The sequence below is a fragment of the Urocampus carinirostris genome, chromosome 14 (assembly GCF_059441175.1).
Source record: "Urocampus carinirostris isolate Australia breed hairy pipefish chromosome 14, RoL_Ucar_1.0, whole genome shotgun sequence".
Classification (NCBI taxonomy): Eukaryota; Metazoa; Chordata; class Actinopteri; order Syngnathiformes; family Syngnathidae; genus Urocampus; species Urocampus carinirostris.
The window spans coordinates 475,714-500,689 of NC_142362.1; the positions used below are offsets into that span (position 1 = coordinate 475,714).

A 24,976-nucleotide genomic window follows, 5' to 3' on the forward strand; every position below is an offset into this window, starting at 1 on the left:
TGACATTGAACTCCCCTTACTGTTTACTAGTAGGACCGTTTCCTGTTCGTTTTACTTTCATGTTTTGTTCTCTTACAGCTGGTTAGGGTTGGAAAAGTATGTCCTGGTGAGTGAGTATGTTTACCGTCTAAGCGCGGACAATCCGTTCTTTTCATTGTAATCCTCTGTAAATTTCGGTGCCACCGTAATCCGGGTGGAAAAATGACTCCGTTTCATGAAAGAAAAGCACCGGAACGATAACACTCATTTTCAAATTGCTTGCTATGACACAGTCTTAGCATCCATGAGTACTTCCGCCAACAATGCATTGTGTGTGACGTCATGTATTTTCTTCTGCTTGTGGGAAACTTTCCACGGTAGAAGGCATACAAGTCACAGAAGAATGCATACATGTGGTCAGAAATGGGAACAATCTCACGATTTAATTCATATTTGGGGGGACAACTCTGTTCTGCCCCCGGCAGCACAATAACTTTCAAATTGCTTTGGCATCCATGACTACTTCTGCTAACAATGCAATTGAACAAGAGACGCTTAAAGTCACAGGAGACGCATAGAAGTTGCTTTTACCTCGAAATTTGAAGGATCCGACAAAAAGATGGGATTATACACAAAAACGTTGAAAGTCTCGACTCGGCCAAAGCTCGAACCTGTGACTTTCGAGTTTCAGGGGCTGGCACTTAACCCTAAGGCCACCGAGCTGGTTTCTGTCCGACGCTTTGCATGATTGGGTGCACGGCACAATTTGAAGAAAATCTGAGACTATGATGAGAGTCTTACGTTCATGAAAAGAGCCATACGTGTCTCGCGAGCCTCAGGTTTCTGACCCCTGCCTCAAAGCGTGAAACAAACCTTCCAATTTGGAGTTGCCCTCAACCTGGCAAACTCTCTTATTCGGTAATCTGGAAATGTGTGAAGGCCGACGATTCCGCCCGGCCTTATTCTTGAATAAATTCAGCCACGTCAAAGGTTTGGAGTTCTCGCCTTTGCAGCATTTTCATTGGAACCGCAGTGCGTCGAGAAAAAGCGCCGCTGGGCCGTTAAAACAGCTTCCGGTCGCTTCACCTTTTCACAGCGGTCCTTTCGTCGTCGGCATGTTTGGTCCGGCAGTTGCTCTTGATGATCAATCGTGCATGTCCAAAGTCTGTTCAGGGGCAGTTACAACCCCCGATCCAATTTTGACAACCCCGAAGGTCTTCAAATGAATCATATGTGGCCCGCCAGTAATGTTGACCGCAGTGTCGAATAAATTTGTACAAAACATAATAGCCCATTTCACCAGATGATGGCAGTAGCCCCTTGACCACCTTCGCCTTGGCTTTCTTTGAGATTTTTAGCCCCACCCATTTATGACATGAATTAAAAAAAAAGGAAAGTTGACTGTAAGGGCCGCAAATCGGAGTATTATTTTACCAAAATCTGAAAAAACTGCATCTGCCTGATTTTCCAAGAGCCTAGACAGTAGGTTTTTTTGTTCTCTTTTGTGGTTACCTTGGTTCATTGTTGTTTTTCAGAAACATAACAAAAACCCAGAACAAACGTAACAAAAATAATACCTATAATGAACAAAAAATATCAGCCAGAACAATTTTTTCGACCGACTATTATTTTGTCACTTTTGGTTTTTGAATACAACAATAAAATAATAAAATAAATCAGCAACATAATGTGCAAGGTTTTTACTTTGTTTGCTGTATTGTCGTTATTTTTCTGCGCAAAGAATAAATCAAGAGTAAAGGCTTATCGGAAGGTCTTTAGAGCAGATTGGACTTCCTTGTTTGAAAGCTTCTCTCCCTGTTCTTGCAAGTTCAAAATCCACTTGTGTCTTCTGCTCTTTATTTTAAGTGTCAAATAAAATCAGTTCAGGAAAATATTTCCCTGTACCACCTATGGATAGAGATAGATAGATGACTAGATAGATGTCTAGATAGATGTTGAGAGATAGATGCCTAGAGATAAACGTCTAGATAGAGATAGATATCGGGATAGATGTCTAGATAGAGATAGATAGATGTCTAGATAGAGATATAGATAGATGTCGAGATAGAGATGTCTAGATAGAGATAGATAGATATAGAGATAGATAGAGATAGAACTTTATTTATCCCGTAGGGAAATTCACATTTATCATGAGCATATGATTATCGTATGAATGGAATTAAAAAAAAAAAAAAGCAATCTACTGCCACCTACTGATATGGATGAATGTGACAATTACTCTGCTGACTGGAAAGAAATCAAATATCCCGAACAACGGCCCGCTTTTTTGCGAAGATAAGACCGGGCACACGAGACAAGGTCTCGTGGCACAAGAGTTGCAAAAAGACTGGTCCGTGTAAAGACTGGTCCGTGCAAACTCCTTCGTGTAAAGACCTTCTCGTAAACCGCGCTTTTATTCCAGGTGGCCCGGGTTCACCGGAACGTTCGCCTCCAGCCAGTGAAACTGGAGCGTCTCTTTATATGCAAACAGCGGAGGCTAATGGAGAGCTAATTAGCATGATTAGCATTGTTAGCACAGATTAGGTTGCCTGGGCAGAGTCTGGTTTCGCACCGCAGCGAGCTTGAGTGTCACGGAGGGCCGAGAGAGAGTTAAAGAGAGCGAGGCCGGGGCCAATAGGGACAATAGCACGAGTGGGGGGGGGGGGGGCTTACGGCGGTCCAAATTATTCATCCCAACATGGCGGATCAGACGACATCCTGCTGATGGCTCTTGTTAGCGCTCAGAGGGGCATTTCTTTCGAAAATTTGGATAAAAGTATACGGCGCCAGAATAAAAACCTTGGGGTTATCTTTCCTGAGTTGCGTCATTCTTACTATTGGGTCATATATCAGCATTGTAACCATCTTCTATCTTCAGTGTTTTTTGTCCCGTTTGGCAACTACACTTTGGATGGCTTTCTATCCTACGGTTATGGGTTTTAACGCAGAAAGATGCGTTTATTCGGCGTTATAAGGGGGCCCTATCGTGGATGCAGAGCCGAAGCTAAGGCTAAGCAGCGATATAAGTCTTCGGTACCGTCCGTAATCATGGTACCAAATAACACTGTCGAACAAGCTGTGCTGGTGAAAAACATCAAAGCGTATAGGGAGTGCCGTTTGCTGTGTTTTACGGAAATGTGGCTCACGTCCAGCATCCCGGACGCCAACGTGGAGCTACCCGGCTTCGGCGCTGTTAGGACCGACAGAGACACAAAAGCCTGCGGGAAGCAGAGAGGAGGCAGACTCGCTATCTATGTGAAGACGAGGCGGTGTCACCCTGGGCACAACGATTTCCATCTGCTGCAGGAACTTTTGGCCTAACGTGTGACGTCATCCACTCCGCTGTGGCTAAACTATAACACAGCACCCCGAGGCCATCCTGTTCATCTCTTAATAAACAACACAGGGATACTGCACACTAGACAAGGTCCTGTGGCACTCGAGTTGAAAAAGGACTGGTCTGTGCAAACTCCTTTGTGTACAGACCTTCTCGTAAACTGTGCTTTTATTCAAGGTCGCCTGGGTTCACCGGAACGTTCGCCTCAAGCCAGTGTGAATTTCCCTACGGGGATGAAGAGAGTTTATTTCTATCCATCTTATTGCTACAAAATCATTTTTTTCCAAAGATAGAAGCAGACACTTAAAACAAGAAATCACAAAAAGAGCGAAATAACACGGAGCTGCAGGAAAGGCTGCCGCTCGCGGCGGCGCCTATGATGCCTGTATAAGACAAATGCCAGCTCCATCTAAGTGAGGCTAGAATAAATGCAAATGTCCCCAGCTATGAGTATTTTAAAACGCGAACGTTTATTTTGTAGTTCTTAAATTTGTGCTTATTTTTCAAATAAGAATTTGTTTTTTTAATCAATTTCATTTTCTTACCAGGAGGCGCTTGATAATACACATTTTCCCTTTAGACTTTAACATTATGATGCTGGGGTCTCAAACGATCACCTTACGGGCTACATTCTTTGTAAATTTCTCACGTTTCAATGTGGGCACGTGCGGCTTATAGGCAGGTGCGGCTTATGTATGTACAAAATGTTTTTTCCTTTTAAAATGTACTGGGTGCGGCTTATAATCAGCTGCACTCTATAGTCCGTATTTTATGGTGTCGAGGGGCTAGGAAAATATCCGGTGCGTTCCCAAAACAGGACAGAAAGCAGAGACGATTCAGATTCTCAGACCATCAAAGTTTCATACCGACCCAGACAGACGATGACGACGGGCCCCCGGGTTTTAAGTACGACCCCGTTGCAAATTTGATGAACGGCGAAGCGCCGCGGTTTAAAATCTCCCGATCAATAATGAATGCTGACATCAGACGCCGCCGTCGGTAGGAGGACCCTCCGGAGCGCTCGCCACAAAAGAAGCCGGAACAAAGGCGGCAAAAGCGCCACGGAGAAAGTAGAGTTGGTCCTGTTGACCCCCCCCCACCGAACCCCTTCCCTGAGAAAAAAAAGCACCACCAGGAGCTGTCAAGAACCCTCATAAATTCATCAGCCTCGGAAAGGAATAAATAGAAAAGCCCTTTCCATCTGAAAAGGAAGCATAACAACGAGGCTAATCCGCCGTAAGACAAAAACAAGCGTGTGGGACTTTTCACGCGTAATCTGCAATATTCAGCAGCACTGCTCATTGATGATGCCTCTTTGGGTCACATTCAACACTTGCTTAATGATTGTGAACTGAAACACCTTTTTTGGCAGGTTGCGTCGTCATTGGAGAACATAGATAGAGAGCTAGATAGCTAGAGAGAGAGAGACAGACAGAGAGAAAGACAGACAGAAAGACAGACAGACATAGACATAGATATAGAGATAGAGAGATAGATACTTTATTCATCCCCCGTAGAGAAATTGACACTTCCAGCAGTATCCTTTTGTTGAAGAATAAAATAATAATAAAATAAATGAAAATAGAATACAGAAATACCCAATATAACGTGTTGATATAGAGTATTTCAATAGTGCCACACTGTCATAAAAAAAGGGTCATGTGCAAATGTAGGGGTGGGGTTTCATGAGGGCTTTTACTCCCCTGGGTGGAGTTCAAGAGCCTCATGGCATGAGGAAGAAATGATCTCAGTCTGTCTTTGGAAGCAGAAGGAACAGAAGCTCATCTCACTAAAAGGAATTATTGACAGTAGGGCTGCAGATAACGATTCAATCCGTAAAATCAATGAAATGAAGAGCAAAAAGACAGAATACTCGATAATATAAAACAAGAAAAAAAACCAAGTGTTTGTTAATGAACTTGACGTAAGCAAAAATACATACAAATATATGAAATACATCTGCAAATATTAAGATATAAGGTAGGACCTTATCCAAAAATCTATATATTTGGACTTTTGACTCCCAAAAAAATAAATAATAATAAGCAATACAGTTCATTTTATGTGAAGAACTTTTTTATCCACCAAAATATATATATATAAAAAATGTAAACCTACTTTCCCTACTTGGGTTGAAATCTTTGAAAATAATAAACATTCCCGATGTGAAAATGATATATGCTCAAGAATTTGCCCCTTGGGTAGAGTTGAACTTCTATCCGTCCATTATCTGCATCGCTTATCCTCAACAGGGTCGCAGGGAAGTTAAACATGGCATTATTATCATTTTATTTTATAATATTGAGTTTTTTTTCTGATTTGTTTCCTCTCAGTACCTCTGTGACAATTTCTGTTCCTTTGAATGCTAAAATTTGTTTCATGATGAAACAATCAAGCATTACAAAGTTGAAACTTTTATGCCAATTGTTTTGTAAATGAGGCCGTGTTCAATTTTAGGATATTAAAAAAGTAACATCACTTTTTTATTTAAAAAAAAAAAAACGGTCTGGGCGCCCCCTGCTGGTTCAAAGCGGTACTGGAAATCCCAGCGTGTGCACAGTTATTTGCATTGATTTGACGTACTTAATGGGTCATAAAATACTTGATGCAACGAATCGATGATCTAAAGATTTGCCAACACTTATAATCATTGCTTTCAATTAATTGTATCGATTAGTTGCTGCTGCCCTCAATTTACAGTAAATGACTCGGTTTTGGATTGCTTACAGAAACAGGGCAAGAAAGTTTACTAAAACTTCTCTAACACGACCACGCATACAGTATCCGTCACAAAATGTTGAAACGCGAACTGGATCCCAGTGAACAAAACATGAAAGGAGCACAATGCGGGATATGCTGGAATACCAAACATTTCTAACTAAGGACCCAAGAACCCACTAAACCGATTTCAACCCACTTCCGTAAAACTGATTTTAGAAAACGATTCATTCATAGGAAAGAAATAAGTATCCGTCAGTGTGCAGTAACAGAACAACAAAGTTACGAGGATCCTCAGAAATTCAAATACATCAACGCTACGCTAACAAAGGTGCGCCGACACGTGGCAGCTAGATCGTTTTGAAACACTAACCAGATCCAAACGAATAAAGTAAGAAGCTGCGAGAAATGTTGAAACCATATCTTGGTTTGAACAAAACATGAAAGGAGACATCATATGATTTCTTAAAATACCAACTAGTTCTAACTGAACCGAACACAGAAGGAAGAGGAGACAGGGAACACACTCATGCAAGGATAGAACAATTAATTAAGGTTCCAACACCAACCATGACTAACAGAACATAACATGAAATAAAAAGAAGACGACACATGAACATGAAAAATGCAAGAAACAAAACACAGGATTGTTGGGACACCAATTCGCTCCAACTGAACAAAACAAGGAACATAGGCATGCCTTAAACAACAACTACATCATGCCCAACGTCAAGCAGCTCTAACAGAACACAACATGAAAATAACATGACACTATCTTGACCCATGGACAGAACAACATCCTGGGTGTCAAGATGATGAGAACACAAATAATAAGACAGGCACACTAACCTGATTTTACGGAACAAAACATGAAATAAAAACAACGCAGGGTTTGTTGGAACACTAACTAGATTTGGATGAACAGAACATGAAAGAGGACAAAGGATATTTTGGAGCTCTAACTAACCAGCTCACTCAACAAAACGGGAAAAATAAGCTGCGAGTTTCCTTATATACTCCCAAAAACTTGTGACATACCTTTAAGACATCAGAGAACACAATTCCACCGAATAGCATCAGAACAGAACATGATAGTTCAGAAAACAGAGGATAAGACAATTTTCCTTTGTTAAAGTTCCCCCCTCCCCACCCCCTTCTTTAATTTTGTGGCTATTTTGATTGTTTTGGCTTTACCTCTAGGTTATTTTTTATAATTAGCTTTTTTACAACTGGAATACGATGTCACAGTAATTGAATGCAATATACTTTGATAATGGAAAGTTGATGGACTAGACAAGTTGTTTTTTCAGTAAGCTAGGGTTCCAACATACACTACGCTGTCTTTTTTCCATGTTTCGTTCATTTAGTGAGTTGTTCCAGCAACACTTGCATTGCCCGTTTCTCAGTTCCCTTTCAGTTCCAGCTAGTTAGTGAGACCGTATTATATTTCTTCATCTCGTCCTCACAGCCCTGTCCACACGTGAGAATGTATCTTGTGTTGTCTCCTTTCACGTTTTGTTCCGTTAAAACTTTATGTAAGTTCTGCCCACGCGTCTGCACCATCAACCTTTTGTGTTTTGTTCAGTTCAAAGTAATCGGCGTTCCAACATATCTTGTGTTTATTTCTTCCATTTTTTCTCAGGTTAAGCTCGTTTGTGTTTCAACCCATTTTTCTTTATTTCATGTTTTGTATATTTAGAACAGGTCAGGATTTCAAAATTTCAGGTCTTTCTTTCAGTTGCAGCTCGTTAGTTAGCCTGCATTATATTTCTTAATCTCGTAGCCCTGTCCACACGTGAGAATGTTTCTTGCGTTGTCTCCTTTCACGTTTTGTTCCGTTAAAACATGTAGTTCAGTCCACGCGTGAAAAGATTCACTGCACCGTCAACCTTTTGTGTTTTGTTCAGTTCAAAGTAATCACTGTTCCAACATATCTTGTTTTATTTCTTCCATTTTTTTCTCAGGTAAGTTAAGTCACATTTATTGATGACGCCCTTAATCACAAAAATGTCTCAAAGGACTGCACAGGATTACAATTCCAAAATGACACAATGACCTGATCTTAAACCAGCATGCGGGCAAGGAAAACTCAAAAACCTCAGTGTGAGGAGAAAAGAGAAACCTTGAGAAAGGACCTCACATGTGGTAATCCCCCTTCCAGGATTGACCTGGGTGAATCACAATTGGCATTACTCTACACAGAATAGTAAACATTAGGTAAGATGTTGAAAATGTCCGGAAAGTGCATGACATCATCGACGCCCCCGGCCTGCAAACCAGTCCAGAAAGTCTGTGACGGCCACGACGCTGCCTCCCATCTCTGCCAGCTGGTAAATAAAGGTAAAGCTCGTTTGTGTTTCAACCCATCTCGGATTTTCTTCATTTCATTTTTGTAAAATTTAGAACAGGTCAGGATTTCAAAATTAGGAAGCCGAGCCTGTGTTTGAGTCGCTCTGGTGTCTTTGAATTTCAGAATTCTAAACGTCATTGTTCCCTTTCTGTATACTATCCGACACCTTTTCTGTCAATAAATCATTTTCTTAAGTCTTATTTGGCAGGATCCTCTTCTCCGGCCACAGAGGAATCGGACGGCGTATTCTTTTCTCATTAAAGACATGTGGCTCAAATTTGGGAAAATAGGAAATATATAAATATACGGTTACATGCCGCTGAATATATAATAAGGCGTAATGAAAATCCATATTTAATGTTATTTTTCCAAGCAAACAGAGCAATAGGACTAAAAAAAATAAGCAGCTGCACTCTAGAGCCATTTCATCTTTAATGGATAATAATGGCCTCTTCATTAAATGCGCTCAAGCAACGGTATCTCAATTAAACAGCAAATGAAAGTCCTCCTTTGAATACAAATAAAGCGCGCTCAAGCCTGAGCGTCTATCATATCTTTTGTCAGCATCTGGACTGAGAAAGAATGCACAAAAAACAAAAAAAGAGAAAAAAAGACAGCAATCAACAGTAGCAATGACCTTTGTGTGCGCGTGTTCCAACCTGCTCTGCAGCAACATGGCTCACCTGGCTGCTCAACATTGCCCCCTACCGCTCACTCACTGCACTGCAGGCTTCTCGAACACTTCCAGTAACTATTTTCCTTTGTTTGACAGGTCGAGGAGAGAATTGCTCAGGATTTTTGGAATGAATTGATCGGAGGAGAGTTTGCATGATGAAAGGAGATAGCTTTATGGAAAATGAGAAAAAAGGTTGCTCTTAATGCACGTGTGATTAGGATTTCACCCCCCCCCCAAAAAAAAAAAAAAATTTTTTTTCTGAGCAAACTGCTTTTTTATTGAAATTACAGTTGAATATTTACATTTTAAGGTGCGAATCATCCCAAAAAAATACAACTGAAGCTGCATTAAATGCACAAATACTCCATGATAAAATCATGAGTGCTTTTAATGCCCGTGTAAACAAGATTTCAGGCCACACAAACCCCCCCCCCCTTTTTGCAAGCAAACTGCCATTTTTCATGAAATTAACCAGAATCATTCATAAAATGGACGATTAAAGCAGTTTTCAGTGCACAAACAAGCCAAGCACAGGTTTTTGATAGAAATTTGGGTTCTTTTATTGCACATGTGAACAAGATTTCAGCTCAGACAGATCCTCTTTCTAAGCAAACTGTCTATTTAAATTTAAATTGAATATTTACATTTTGGCGTGATGATCATTTGTAAATTGGAATATTAAGGATGATTTTAATGCACAAGAAATCCAAGCAAAGGTTTATGATGAAAACCTGGGTGCTTTTCATGCACATGGGAATACGATTTTATCGCCCCGAATCCCTTTTTTTGTACGCAAACTGCATTTCTGAAGAACGTGTATACTAAATAGTTTAATTTTGAGGTGAAAATTATGAAAGAAAATGGACGAAAAATGCTGCTTTCCATGCACAAGTAATCCAAGCTCAGGTGTGTGTGATTAAAAAACATGGGTGATTTTAATGCCCGCGAACAAGATTTCATCCTAAACTAAACATTATTTGCAAGACAATTGTATTTTAGAATGCAATCAATTCTAAATATTGGGGTGGGAATCATTCACACATCAATGCACAAAAAATATTTAAGCACGGGTTTTTGATTAAAAACATAGAAGCTTCTATTGCAAACGAAATCATGTTTGTCAGCTAACTGCATTTTGGAACGAAATGGATACCGAATATTTCAATATCGAGGTGAGAATTATTCATAAAAATCACATTAAATCCAGGTACAGATTGACGACCACAGTCACATCATCTTCCATACAATAAGGCTTGAAAAGCAATTTTGCATGGGTCCCTCAATGTTTCCCAAAAGCTTCTTTTGTGAAGTTTCAGGGGGTGTGCACACTCAAGTGAAGGCAGCTGCCACCCACAAAAAAAAAGCCCCCTCTCGTGCAACGTGATTGGAAAGTCAAATTCTGCAAATGTGCAACAACACACAATTGATTTCAGCGCGAAACAGAAAGTCTCGCAAGTTTGCTCCAAAAAGGCGAGCGACACAAAGCTTCAAGTGCATCAAAGTGCACCCAGGTAGCGACCGAAAGCAGCTTCCTACCTTCTCGGAGCTTCCTGGCGCCCCAAAATCAAATGAGAATAGTAGCGGCAGGGGAAATTGGATGCTGGTTCCAGGTTCCTTTTGACGCCCGGAGCGTTTCTTTCTCTTGGACCTGCAGCCGAGAGACTGCAAAAGCCAGCTTTTCCGAGAGCTGTTGGGCGATCTCCGGACCGAACCACCTCGGAGAGGGCGGTGGGGGCCAATTTGCACGGCGCGCGTGCACGCAGCCGACCGAGTGCACGCGCGCCCCTGAGAGGAGGGGGGACAACATGACCTCGTGGGAATTTTGACGTCATCTTGTGATGGAGGGGATACAAAACTAAACAAAACGGTCATTCAAAAGGAGAGTTTTTAAAAGTTGCACTCCTTATTCACGGGGGGCAGAAAATCCTATCAATGTAAATGAACAAAACATGAAATTAAAGGAAAACAATTTAGGATATCTCGGAACTCTAACGGAACACAAACACGAGAGAAAGACAGTTTAGGATATTTTGGATCACTGACTAACTGAGTAAAACATGAAAACAGGGAAGACGCTGGTACAGTAACTAGCTGTAACTGAACAAAACATGAAAGTAAGAAAATTTAGGATATTTTGGAATATAGATATTATGGACCGGAGAAGCAGACTCCATGAATGTAGACACAAAAGTAGATTTGAGAAAACGATTTATTTACAGAAAATGTATTGTATAGTGTACAGAAACCAAACAAAGAAGTTAACTACGATCTTCGAAATTCAAAGACATCACCAACACAGGATCAACTAAATAACATGTTTCTTGTATATTTTTTTGGGGTAATTTTCTAAAACTTCAGCTAAATCCAAATAAACAAAACATGAGATAGGGAAGACCAAGGCATACATACGAGCTGTTACTGAACAAAAACATGAAATAAAGACAACACAGGATATGTTGTAATGCTAACTCACTGCAATTGAACAAACACATCAAAGAGAGACAACTTAGCATGTTTGAGAGCATCAAGTAACCCTAACTGAACAAAACAATACAGGAAACGCAGGATATGTTGAAACACAATATATGTTGGGATACGAACTAACTATAACTGAAAAAAAAAACAGGAATGTTAGACAAGGCAAGATGTATTGGTATACAAACTGACCAACTCTGAACAAAAGAAAATAAAACTTGGGATTTGTTGTAATAGTAACCATCTCTAACTGAACAAAACATTAAATTAAGACAACACAGTATATGTTGGAACCTTAACTGTCAGGACCAGAACATAAACAGGACCCACTCGCATAACGTTCCTCACAATTTTATTGGGAAGAAGGTAAAGGATTGCACACACAATCTAGAGAACGCTGGTCGCGGGGAGCAGTTCGCTCTGACTTCCGTGGCGAGCGATGGCGGTGTCGGGAACGGAAAAAACGGGTCAGTAGCTGGGATAGAAGAGCAAAAACGTGGTGGGGATCAGAAACAAGTCGAAAGCCAGGAGAGGAGAGTAGACGTGGTCGAGATAAAAAAGGGATCGTTATTCGGGACGGGGGAGCAGACGTGGTGGAGATCAAAACGGATCGTAGCGAGAGACAAACAGGAGCAAAAAACAGGACAGGTGAAAAAAGGCTTGCTGTGTAAAAACAGAGATTCGCAGATGGACCGACAAAAGGGGACTGACAGGACAGAGTTTAAATACTGACAGGGAGCCAATCTGTCAACAAGCTGCAGATGGCGCCACACGGGCGGGGCCGATTGGGCGCCATGGCAACCATGACATTAACTAACTGAACTGAACAAAAAAACGAAAGGAAAAAAAACTTTGGAGATGTTGGAACACGAACTAACTAATTGAACAACACATGAATGGGGAGAACTCAGGATATGTTGGAACATTAACTAAATGTAACTCAACCAAACACAAAAGGTAATGTAGATTATGTTGGAACACGAAAATCTACTGAAAAAACACACAAATATAGATGACAACATGTTCGATTCCTAGCTCCTCCGTGTTATATGTGGAAGTGTCCTTGGGCATGACACTGAATCCCTAATGCCCCCAATAAGCAGGTAGGCGCCTTGCATGGCTGACTCCCTATTGGTGTGTGAGTGTGTGTGTGCTTTGGGAGGTCTTCATTGACTTGAAAAGCGCTGTAGAAATGCAGAACATTTACCATTTAACTATGCTGGAAAACTCATTCTAACTGAACAAAACATGTAAGAGGGATAACTTGGAATATATCGAAAGGGTAACTAGCTGCGAATGAACAAAAACACGAAAGAAAGACGACTAAGGATATGTTTCAAACCCTAACTAACCGAACAACTCACCATATCTGGGAACAGAAACTAACTAATTGGCATGATAATTTTTATGTAGCCTACATGCACGGGTAGGTTTTATTCTATCCACGCTGAGGCACTTCATTGTCTATTAATCAGCCCAATAATAGCATTTTTTAGTTTTTAATTTAAACAACTTTATTGACACTTTTAACAGCAAATAAACAATGTGAGGTTTGAACGGTTTTTCTCGACACTTTTAACAACAATTAAACACATTCACAATTTTATGATATCATTTTCTAACAATATGAGGTTTGAACAATTTTTGTTGACATTTTTAACAGCAATTAAACACATTCACAATTTCATTATAACATATTCTAACAATATGAGGTTTTATCGACACATTTCATTATATCCATCCATCCATCCATTATCTGCCGCTTATCCTCAGTAGGGTTGCAGGGGTGCCGGAGCCCATCCCAGCTATCTTCGGGGACACCCTCAACTGCTTGCCAGCCAATCAGGGCACACAGAGACAGACAACTCACTCCTAGGGACAATTTGGACCGGCCAATTCACCATGTTTTTGGAATGTGGGAGGAAACCGTGCCCGAGGAAACCCACGCAAGCATGGGGAGAACATGCAAACTCCGCACAGGAAGCTTAGTAGCCGGATTTGAACCCATGACCTCAGAGCTGTGGCGAATTTCATTATATCATACCCAATAATGAAACACCAACTAGCCCAATAATAGCATTTTTTTGGGTTTGAATAATTTTATTGACACTATTAACAGCAAATAAACAATGTGAGGTTTGAATTGAATCAATTCGAAGGTGCTTAAGGTGAGTGCTTGCCGTCAAATACAATCATTTATTTCCTCCGCCTGCCTTCCGACCAAAATGGAAGACGATGAGTTGATAAAGAGACGTCATTAAAAGGGAATCACTGTCTCGTTAATCCTCGTTTTGTGTCGGATCGCGTTGAATCGCGCCATCAAAACAAACGCGTCTCTTCCATCTCCTAGTAACGATGTCGGCGGGTGCTTTCATAAACTGCATTTCCCACAAAGCCTTGCGCGCTGGCTCAGGAAGACGCCGTCGAAGACGTAAGCGCGCATGCGCGACCAGACGTGGCATCGTAGAAGCACCATGGCCTCTTGGAAGCACTCCGGGAGACGGATGAGACCGGGAAACATGTTCCCTTTGCTTCTCCTGGTGAGTGCAGTGACGCCTTTAAATGCTAGTTTTCGTGAACGACGCCGGGTTTGTCGAGTTTCTGCCACGCGGGTCTTATTATGGAACGCCGTGGTCAAGAAGTCCTCTTAAGCTAGCCTGTCAGCGAAGAAGAGGCTAGTTGAAGTTGACAAGCTGGACCCAAACTTGGTGGCCGAAGTTGAGACGCTTGCGGCGGGTTTATTAAGGGAACCGGGGCGAGCGACGGCTTAACTTACCCCGCTGGGTGACGTGTCCTTGGCGGCTGCTTCTCCTCCCCCAGCTCACTGGAACGTGGTGACGACATACCTGCCCCGGTAGTCTCCAGGTTCTCCCCATAGTGTCCATTTTTAGGCGGGAAAAGCAGGATTTCATTGGGCCTCATTGATATTGAATTTATATTCCTCCCTTCCTTTATTAAGGAATATATTTAATCGCACCAAGTTAAATGGTCTGCATTTATATAGCTGTTTATAAGTCAATGAAGACCTCCCAAAGCGCTTTACAATGTGCTTCACACTTACCCATTCACACTCACACACCAATAGCAGCCATGCAAGTCGCCAACCTGCTTATTGGGGGCATTAGGGATTCTGTGTCTTGCCCAAGGACACTTCGGCGGCTATGGCTCAGGAGGTAGAGCGCTCGTCTTGGGATCAAGAGATCGCAGTTCGAATCCCGGCTCCTCTGTGTTACATGTCGAAGTGTCCTTGGGTAAGACACTGAACCCCTAATACCCCCAATAAGCAGGTTAGCGCCTTACATGGCTGCACAGCCGCTATTTGAAATGTGAAGCACATTGTAAAGCGCTTTGGGAAGTCTTAATTGACTTGAAAAGCACTACAGAAATGCAGATCATTTCATTCGACTAGAAGAAATCGCAATGGGAAAGTGAAGCCACCAGAGACCAGTGTCTGCGTCATTTTTAAGCAGACTTGTTGAGAAACATTGCAACAATATCAAACATTTACAAGCACTTCACCCAAAACTCAAGCACTTTTCAATCTGTGCTTCATTTTCCTTATGCTGAGAATTTTTCAATTTTTCCTTGCCCTCATGTAGGGCTTAGATCAGGGGATGGCGTAGCAATAGTCTGTGGTCTGTGCAGCTCTTTGAGACTTCTTGTGAGGGATTAGATCATGTGCGGGTCCCTTCTCAAGGTTGCTTCATTTTCCTCATGCTGTTGAGTTTGAGTTCTAACAAGACGACTAACAACATGTCAAATCACATTTAGTTGTGACTTCCGTAATCGCAAAATGTCTCAAGGATGTCTCAGGATGACAATGACACCATCCCCTGATCTAAAACCAACATGCGGGCAAGGGAAAACAAAAAACCTCAGCACGAGGAAAAATGAAACCTTGAGAAGGGGCCCCTCAAGTGGTCATCCCCCTTCCAGGATGACCAGGGTGCAATAGATTTAACATTGGGTAACAGTACAAAAACATAGTGAACATCAATAAAGGAACACAATAGGTAAAGATAATTGATCGATCCCCACCCAAAAAAAACCCCAAAAAACAAATATTTTTAAAGATCTTGGATCCCTCCGTAGATGTCAGAAATAATCAGCAGCTCCTCCGCTATGAGATGATTGATCTTATTGTGTGGCAGGGAGAAAGAAATGATGATATGAAGAATATAAATAAACAGGAACGTGAGAAAGAGTGAAAATGGAGAATTACTACGTATGTTAACCTGCAGGCAATGTTCGATTGTAAACGGTATTCCAATTGAATACACCCAAGCCAGCGCCACGGGGAGCAGAACTTACTTCCTGACCTCTGTCATTCCGCCACTCTTCCCACCTTCAAATCCAGACTGAAAACCCTCCTCTTCAGACTTGTCCACTCAATTATCTGTTTTGCATGCTGTCCCACTTTTTAACTTTACTTTCATTTTATTTGGTATTTATTCCTTACTTTTTTCTTCTTTAATTTGTTGTTTGATATTCTGTGTACAGCGACCTGCCCTGAGAGGCACTTTGAAGTAAAATTAATTATTATTATTATAAACATGCAGATTAATCCAATTAAGGTCTTAGTCCACCTGTGACGATCTCCATCGCAATGGTTGGGGGTTCCTTTCTTTTTCCGATTAAATGTGTACGAACAGTCATCCCTCGTTTATTGTGCGGGTTACGTTCCAAAAAGGACCTGCGATTGGCGAAATCCGTGATGTCAATCTTAATTTTTTTGCAACTATTATGGTTGGTTGGATTCCTTGAACAACTAGGGACGTAGGAGCACCGTTTCCTGTGGTGTGTCTTGGGCAAGTACAGCCTGGTGGCGCCAACCCCTCTCCAGCCCAACATGTTTCCACTCAGTCTCAAACCGGGGAACTTTAGTGTATCAGGCGAATGTTTGCCTGGAGAGACATGGGCACTACCTTGCTGTACTTGCCCAAGACACACCACAGGAAATTAATATTAATACTCACCTATACATCTACTTACGAATTTAATTGGTTCTGGTTTTAGCTTTGTAACCTGAAACATTTGTAAGTAGAGGCACCTTTTCAATGTAAATGCGCAAATCCGTTCCAAGCCCTGCAAAAGTATATATTTTTTAATAAATCATAAAAGAGCATCAGAACATGTAACAAATACATGTTAAAATGAGATTGCTGCACAATAAACATAAAACAAGTGGCGCATAGTGTAAACAAAGAATAAAAGATATAATGAAAATATGAATTCATCTTTTAACTGGCCTCGTTGTTTACTGGTCCTCAGCAGTGTATTTTGCCTCGCGCTTCTGCAAATATTTTCCCGCTCGGGTACTTGGAAACCTGAACATTTTGTTTTTAAAGACCTACGTAACTAGAGGTACCACTGTACACTGAAACACTTCTTCGCAGGCTCAAACATTTGTTTGACAAATAAAAGTACTGTATAAACGTTTCCTCCCCTACAAATAATTGTGTGCTATCAAATAATAATAATAAAAAGCGGGGAGACTGTTTAACCACCAGAATGCTGAACGCATTGCACAATGCAAATCTGTGAAGCTGGGAAACCGTGAAAAGTAAACTGCGTTGCAGCAAGGAATAATTGTGTACGTCTACAAATAATTTGAGTCCGTGTGTTTTTGTGTAGTTTCCTTCATCCAGGATATGTTTATGTGGAATTGGAGTGCAGAGATCAGAGCCACAAAATTCCTAGAATCATTCATACGCCAGTTTCTAGCAAATAACTACATTTGAATTTTCTATGAAAACAATGAAAAGCTGAGAAACATCAAGCAATTTTCATTACTGTATATTTTAAGAATGTTGATTGTTACAAATATATTGAATGAATGAATGAAAACTTTATTCGAACATTAAAATAAAAACGGAACAAAAACAATAGCTCAACAACAAAATAATATTACATAATATGTTCGAAAAGGGGTAGTCAGAAGCAAGTGCTTCTATTCCCTACCCCTTCATCTTCCCTAATAAACACACCAATTATAACAACAATTGTAATAATATTTATAATAACAGTTATGATATATCTAGAAAAAATAACACAAAGTATACTAAACGCTTATAGTCATACCAAAATTCCTAAATAAAGTTATTGATGACTTTGTTAATTGCAATTCTTTTTTTCATCCATCCATCCATCCATCCATTGTCTTCCGCTTATCCGAGGTCGGGTCGCGGGGGCAGCAGCGTTAAAAGGGAAGCCCAGACGTCCCTATCCCCAGCCACTTCTTCCAGCTCATCCGACGGGACCCCGAGGCGTTCCCAAGCCAGCCGAGAGACATAGTCTCTCCAACGTGTCCTGGGCCGCCCCCGGGGCCTCCTGCCGGTGGGACATGCCCGGAACACCTCCCGAGGGAGGCGTCCAGGAGGCATCCTTATTAGATGCCCGAGCCACCTCAACTGGCTCCTCTCAACGCGGAGGAGCAGTGGCTCTACTCCGAGTCCCTCCCGGATGACTGAGCTTCTCACCCTATCTCTAAGGGAGAACCCAGCCACCCTGCGGAGGAAACTCATTTCGGCCGCTTGTATCCGGGATCGAGTTCTTTCGGTCATGACCCAAAGTTCATGACCATAGGTGAGGGTAGGAACGTAGATGGACTGGTAGATCGAGAGCTTTGCCTTTCGGCTCAGCTCCCTCTTCACCACGACAGACCGGTACAGGGTCCGAATGACGGCAGACGCTGCACCGACCCGTCTGTCGATCTCCCGTTCCATCCTACCCTCACTCGTGAACAAGACCCCAAGATACTTGAACTCCTCCACTTGGGGCAAGACCTCCTCCCCGACACGGAGGGAGCATACCACCCTTTTCCGACTGAGAACCATGGCCTCGGACTTGGAGGTGCTGATCCCCATCCCGGCCGCTTCACACTCGGTTGCGAATCGCTCCAGCGAGAGCTGAAGATCACGGGCTGAGGAAGCCAACAGCACCACGTCATCTGCAAAAAGCAGTGACGCAATGCTGAGGCCCCCAAACCGGACTCCATCCCCGCCAAGGCTGCGCCTAGAAATTCTGTCCATAAAAGTTATGAACAGAATCGGTGACAAAGGGCAGCCCTGGCGGAGCCCAACCCTCACCGGGAACGAATCCGACTTATTGCCGGCAATGCGGACCAGACTCTGGCACCGGGCATACAGGGACCGCACAGCCCGGATAAGACTGTGCGGTACCCCATACTCCCGAAGCACCCCCCACAGGGCCTCCCGAGGAACACGGTCGAATGCCTTCTCCAAGTCCACAAAACACATGTAGACCGGACAGGCAAATTCCCATGCACCCTCAAAGACCCTGAAGAGTGTATAGAGCTGGTCCAGTGTTCCACGGCCAGGACGAAAACCACACTGTTCCTCCTGAATCCGAGATTCGACTTCCTGGCGGACCCTCCTCTCCAGTACCCCTGAATAGACCTTACCAGGGAGGCTGAGAAGTGTGATTCCCCTGTAGTTGGAACACACTCTCCGGTCCCCCTTCTTAAAGACGGGAACCACCACCCCAGTCTGCCAGTCCAGAGGCACTGTCCCCGATGTCCACGCGATGTTGCAGAGGCGCGTCAACCATGACACGCCCACAACATCCAGAGCCTTAATGAAGTCTGGGCGGATCTCATCGACCCCCGGGGCCCTGCCACCGAGAAGTTTTTTGACAACCTCGGTGACTTCTTTTTTTCAGTGATAACATTTCTAAGGAATACCGTAAATTCCGGACTATAGAGCGCACCCGATATTAAGCCGCACCCACCACTTTTTGAGTGATTTGACGCTTTTGTACTTACACAAGCCGCACCCATGCACTAGCCGCGGGCGCCCGCAGTAAAGCTTGCGACACAGTTACAAGTTTAACCCGGGCCAGGCTATAAGTTCCACAATTGTAACTTCATACTTTTTTTTGGTTTGAACAAATTTATTGACACTAATAACAGAAAACAATCATGACAATCTCAACAGCAATTAAGCACATTCACAATATTATATTCCAATATGACGTTTTTAACAGCAAACACAATGTGAGGTTTGAACAACCCAGTACACAAATTCAGAACCACAAATGACATCACAAATAGAAAATTATACCCGTAAATTAAGGTATGATGCAGACTTGTAAAGTCGGGGTCCCGTTGAAAGTAACCCAAGGAAACAAAATGTATATTTCCAATGTTAAGGGTGGGAAACATATATATCCACTATTGTCCGCTGCGACAACAGACAGATCTACCGGCAACTCAGCTTTACCACATTTCCCATCAGCTCGCGTTTGCTCCGCCCCTTATTTTGGATTCGTCTGTAGAACACATAACAGAATAAATCTCTAAAATAAATACATTACAAAAATATACAGTTGCAAATACATATTATACATGGTTACACATATTTACGAAGAAAGACGGTACACCGAGAGAGTTTTCAAAGCTTTAATAATAATAATATAACTTTCATCCCAAACCGTGCCTTTGAAAGGTACCAACACGCTGGTAGGATCACGCTCGCAATGTATCAAACATACCTGTGAAGAAAAAGCTTCCCGTAAATGTGAAATTCACGGTAGATCGTCCTCAACTTCCTTCTCATAACTATCACCATCAAGGGCATCTTCTTCAAGTATTGGAACGTACCTTAACTTTACAGAAAATATATGCTACAATTTAGAGATTGCAGTCTTTCTTGGCGCACATATTCTACTGGTCTTAATCTTACCTTTTAAACTCCTGCGCCGGTGGGGGCCGTTAGAAAAATTCCATAAATTAGCCGCTTCACTGAATAAGCCGCAGGGCTGAACATTTGGGAAAAAAGTAGCGGCTTATAGTCCGGAATTTACGGTACTTTTAACCTAATAATGGCATCTTTAAAAGCTTCTAGTATTAACTGAAAAGTATCTTAATCCATTGGGAAATATGATTATCAATGTTTGGCTGCTCTGAGAGACAAATCATACACTCAAACTCTGGTTTACTCACTAAAAAAGCCTAATGTGTTTCGGTTAATTTCTCCGGCACATTTCGGTTTATTTTCTATCCCCACTGCAAAAATCAATTTGTCGATGAAGCCACAGTTGTATCCATTCATATATAGTGTAGGTCTATGCTTTCGTTTTGCACATCTTGCATAAACACTAGAGACCCAGCAGCTCACTTTTGGAGTGCCGGGTAATCCAGCAATGTACTTCGGTGAATATGATGAGTGACATGAATGAAATCAATTTCTATTTATGTCGAAAGTTAAATGCAGAAACAATGTCTATTTGTGTTATGCCACTCGCCCTTGTCATCAGAAAACTTTGCAGAGGCCTTGTATACGGGCGTTATCATTTTTTCACGAGGGATGCAAACGATTTATTCGGATTGCTCCATAAATCCAATATTCATTTCCAAACGGATTATCGCCTGCATGTAAACGTAGTCACTGACGGATGATTCTAAAGGGCAAGTGAAGTGAAATGAAGGGATGGACTGAAGCCAAATGAATGAAGTGAGATAAGAGGATGGTAGAAAGTACCAATTCTCCAAGGTCGTCAGGATAGAGGGAATGATGGATGAATTGAGGGATCAAAGATAAGAACGAAAGATGTTTGGAAGAAACTTACAAAGGATGTCATGTAGTAATGAAAGAAAGGACAAAGAAGCGTAGGAAGATAAGACAGAAGTCGTGTTGGGTGATTGGCCCCAAAGTAAAATCATTGGCTCAGGAGGTAGAGTGCTCGTCTTGGGATCAAGAGGTCGCAGGTTCGAGTCCCGGCTCCTCTGTGTTATGTCGAAGGGTCCTAGAGCAAGACATTGAATCCCTCATGCCCCCCGATAGCAGGTAGTTGCCTTGCATAGCTGACGCTGCTATCGGTTAGTGTGTAAAAGGGAAAAGTGTAAAGCACATTGCAAAGCGCTTTGGGAGGTTTTCATTGACTTGAAAAGCGCTACATAAATGCAGACTATTAACATTTACATCTGAAGTTTGGGTCCTCACCTGCCCTGGCAAGTTCAAAATCCATTGATGTCTCTATTTTGAGTGTCTGCAAAACTATCAACTTAACAGTTAGGTTGAAATGTTATTTTTCTTGCTTTTGGTGAGTTAAGTTGTCTTGCACAATGTTTTTATAGTTTTTTATTGTATGAAAAGTGCTATACAAATAAATGTGGTTGTTTAATTCATTCCACTCAAAATGTTAATGTCAGCTTTAGCACAAACTTAACACTCATCGCTTGTTCTAAGAATAGCTTCTCATTACTTATGCAACAAATCTATAAGCACAAAATAACATTAATAATCATCACCACCGCTAAGTAATTTCAATTAAACCCGTACCCATAATTTTCAGATTGAGCAAACTTTCAAATTCACTATTGTAAAAAGGACAAAATAGTCCAATTAGTTGAATTTAATGTTCAGCTTTTAGGTGGTAGTAGAAAGAAAACTAAAGATGAACGAGATGTCTGGTGCCTTGCCCGAAAAGGTACATAAGAGACACAATGAAGTTGTGTGTTTACTTCTATAGAAAGTCATGATATGTTCTAATAAGGAACAGAAATGCTTATTTACTATTATAGTGTGGATGCAAGTGACTAATTTTCAGGTCTTTTTTTTCTATCGGGCAAATAACTGACGTGACATTTGTCCGTCGTCGATCCAAAAATGATCAACTTGATACATCCCAAAAAATCTCAGCAGAATTAACACAATGTTGAGATGAGTGATGCAATAATGTGACTTAAAGCATGGCTGTTACCTATAAATAAAATATTCATACGTAAAAATGACCCCTGTTGGAAGTGACAGAATCGTGTTATAGCTGTTCCTTCTTTTTTGTGTTACCTTCTGCAAACGTGGGCAGTACGAGAGTTAATATGTGTTGTATTTTGCTCATATTTGTGATATAATGACTGACTTGGTACTGCAAAGGGCCTTTAGGTTCACATTAGACAGAAAAACAAATTATACTTGGAGGATAATGTGGTCTTCTCAAGGAAAATAAGTCAGTAGGGGTTGGGGGGTCGTAATATCGCAATATTAAAGTCATATTTTTGGCGAAGAGAATAGATAAAATGATGGGTTTTGGGCCATATTTTTTTTAGAGCAGTAAGGACATCATAAAGCGATTCTTTGCTGAGGATTGGAAGTCTTGTTCAATTTTAAAATACTCTTAATTCATAGTTTGAGATTAAATCTGTATTTTAGTAATATAGATTTTCAGGGAGTTGTATTTTATCAAGATCTTTTTATCATTCTATTTCAGCATTTCGATTCTCACGCAGTTTTTCTTTTGAAAGAGTGCTAGCGAAGATACTGCAGAATAGACTGGCTGGGAAAGTCATTATTCCCAAAAAGCAGAAAAGGCTTTTGTCAAATTCCTTTGCGATTTATTCTGATGTACTGTTTCCTCCACCGAGCGTCTGCTTTTGATTAAGCACATTTGTCACAACAGATGGAGGATGAGATGATGCTGCGGGGCAGAGGCGCAACACCTGCTGTCTGCTCTCTGTATCGTCCCTCGCCACAAACCTTTTACCTGCAAGGCGCATGCATCACTGTAGGAATTTTGACATCATTTTGAAAAACCCAGCCTCTAATGCCCGTTTCAGTTCCCAACATGTCTCTATCTTGAGTTTGAAAAGAAGTCTTAATAAGACATGCTTTCAATGACAACAGAGAAGTCAGTTTTATGGAACAAAATGACCTTTTGTGGGACTGTCGATCAAAATGAGACCTTCCTGCTAACCTATGTAGCCATTTCCTAAAATGTTATTACATTGCTTGAACATGGGTCCATTACGAAGCATAGGTAGGTAGAGGACTGGTCTCAGTCCTGGCCCGCCAGTCTCAGATTATGATATTTTGAAGCCCCTGCTGAAATATGAAAGTGTAATATTATATGGGTCTACTCGAGTTTTATATGGATGCTACCTCTGTGCTTATTCGTCAGGCAGGGTTTGAAATTCGGAACAATTCCCTTACAAATGCAGCCACAATGACTGTGCGTGCGAGATTAAAAAAAACATTAGTTTGCAAAACGCGAGTTCCCTCTGAAGTGTGTTTAAACGCAGTATTTGTTGACAAAACAAGACATAAACAGAATGTGAGTTGCTCAGGGTGAATGGGAGGGATGGTTGAGGCAGAGAGAGAGACAGACAGAGAGAGCGAGAGCCCTTTCACCCGGACTTGTAATCCGATTTTTCTACTCGCATACTGGTTATCTTCTTAATACTTTGTTATACTATTTTTTCTAAATAATTTCTTATGTTCCCCTAATAATGTTATTTGCTTATTACTGATGAATGTATTTTCTTTTTGATACTGTTATTTCGCATTGTTCAATCTTATTGAATGAAGCAACAATCACCCTTCCATTAAGGGTGTTTTTATTGATCTGAATATCATGTGAAGTCATAAAAAGACAAAACAAAAAAGAAATTCTTTACTCTTCACAATTGTTGTCGTAATTGATAACTTCCTTTTTTGCGGCTCGTGTTTGTCATGCCGCCGCGGTTTCGTATAGAGAAGGCCTCGCTCCATCATCACGCAGACGTTTGTGTCGTCGCGTACTGTATCGAGCGCGCCCGATGCTTTGATAGTGGCGTGCGGCAGTGTGTAGATGCGCTAAGACCAACACTCTACACAAGCCTATTCCGCTGATGTCCCTCGTACCGTGCCTCTTACGCGCAGTCGAGGGTTTTACGAGCCTTCGCTCCAACGCTTGAAACTCGTTGTTAATGCAAACATCAAAGGCTGCAATCGAGTTCATGATCCATTCGATGCCACTCGAGCTTGACGTTTAGGTTGTAATACAAAGTAAGTTTACAACTTTGAAGCACCCAATTTCACATCTAAACAGAAGAAGTGGAACATGCTGATACAGCTTCTGGGTGTCTGATGGAGTGTCCTCCGATGCCCTCAGATTTACTGTTAGTATACCATTGTGCAGGGATCTCCAATATGGTTTCTGTGGGCATCTGGTGGCCACCTAAGAACACTTGTGTAGCCTGTGGATTGGTTCTGGAAACTGCTAACCAGCGATGGGTCGTTGTGATTTCAAGTCGTTTTAGCAATTGAGTTTGCCCTACTTCTAATTACAATCTGAATATAACATAGTAACAACATGTTGATAACTTGTTATTATATGCAACCATATAAAACTGGGAGCCCTAACATAGCTAATAAGTAACAAACAAGTAACGCTCCACTTCAGAAAGGTTTGTGACCCCCGAGATAGTGCATACTCCTTGTGTTGTATTTGAAGTGGAGGAATAGAGTATGGTACCAGAACAACAGCACCATCTTGAAGGAATGTCAAAAGCCCGTTTCGGGGACACAGATATCACCGATTTTAAGGATCATTCAATCCTGTTAAACAAAAGCACAAAGGGATACATTTGCTTACCTGTATTTTAAATTTTACAGTGAACCATGGTTTATTGCGTGGGTAACATTCCAGAAGGGAACCTCTGACA

General features: G+C 41.6%; 2 protein-coding genes across 3 annotated transcripts in view; one reads left to right on the forward strand and one right to left on the reverse strand.

Moving 5' to 3' along the window:
* sema5ba (sema domain, seven thrombospondin repeats (type 1 and type 1-like), transmembrane domain (TM) and short cytoplasmic domain, (semaphorin) 5Ba) overlaps positions 1 to 10,745 on the reverse strand; it is a 111,477-nt gene extending 100,732 nt beyond the window's left edge. For both annotated transcript variants that reach the window (XM_088352593.1, XM_088352592.1), the window contains exon 1: positions 10,597 to 10,745. The gene's annotated coding sequence lies outside the window, so the exon portion shown is untranslated. The remainder of the gene's footprint in view (positions 1 to 10,596) is intronic.
* Positions 10,746 to 13,943: 3,198 nt separating this feature from the next.
* pdia5 (protein disulfide isomerase family A, member 5) overlaps positions 13,944 to 24,976 on the forward strand; it is a 45,071-nt gene continuing 34,038 nt past the window's right edge. Inside the window, exon 1 of the mRNA XM_088353083.1 lies at positions 13,944 to 14,075. Within this exon, the coding sequence (XP_088209209.1) occupies positions 13,977 to 14,075 (99 nt within the window). The 5' untranslated portion in view covers positions 13,944 to 13,976. The remainder of the gene's footprint in view (positions 14,076 to 24,976) is intronic.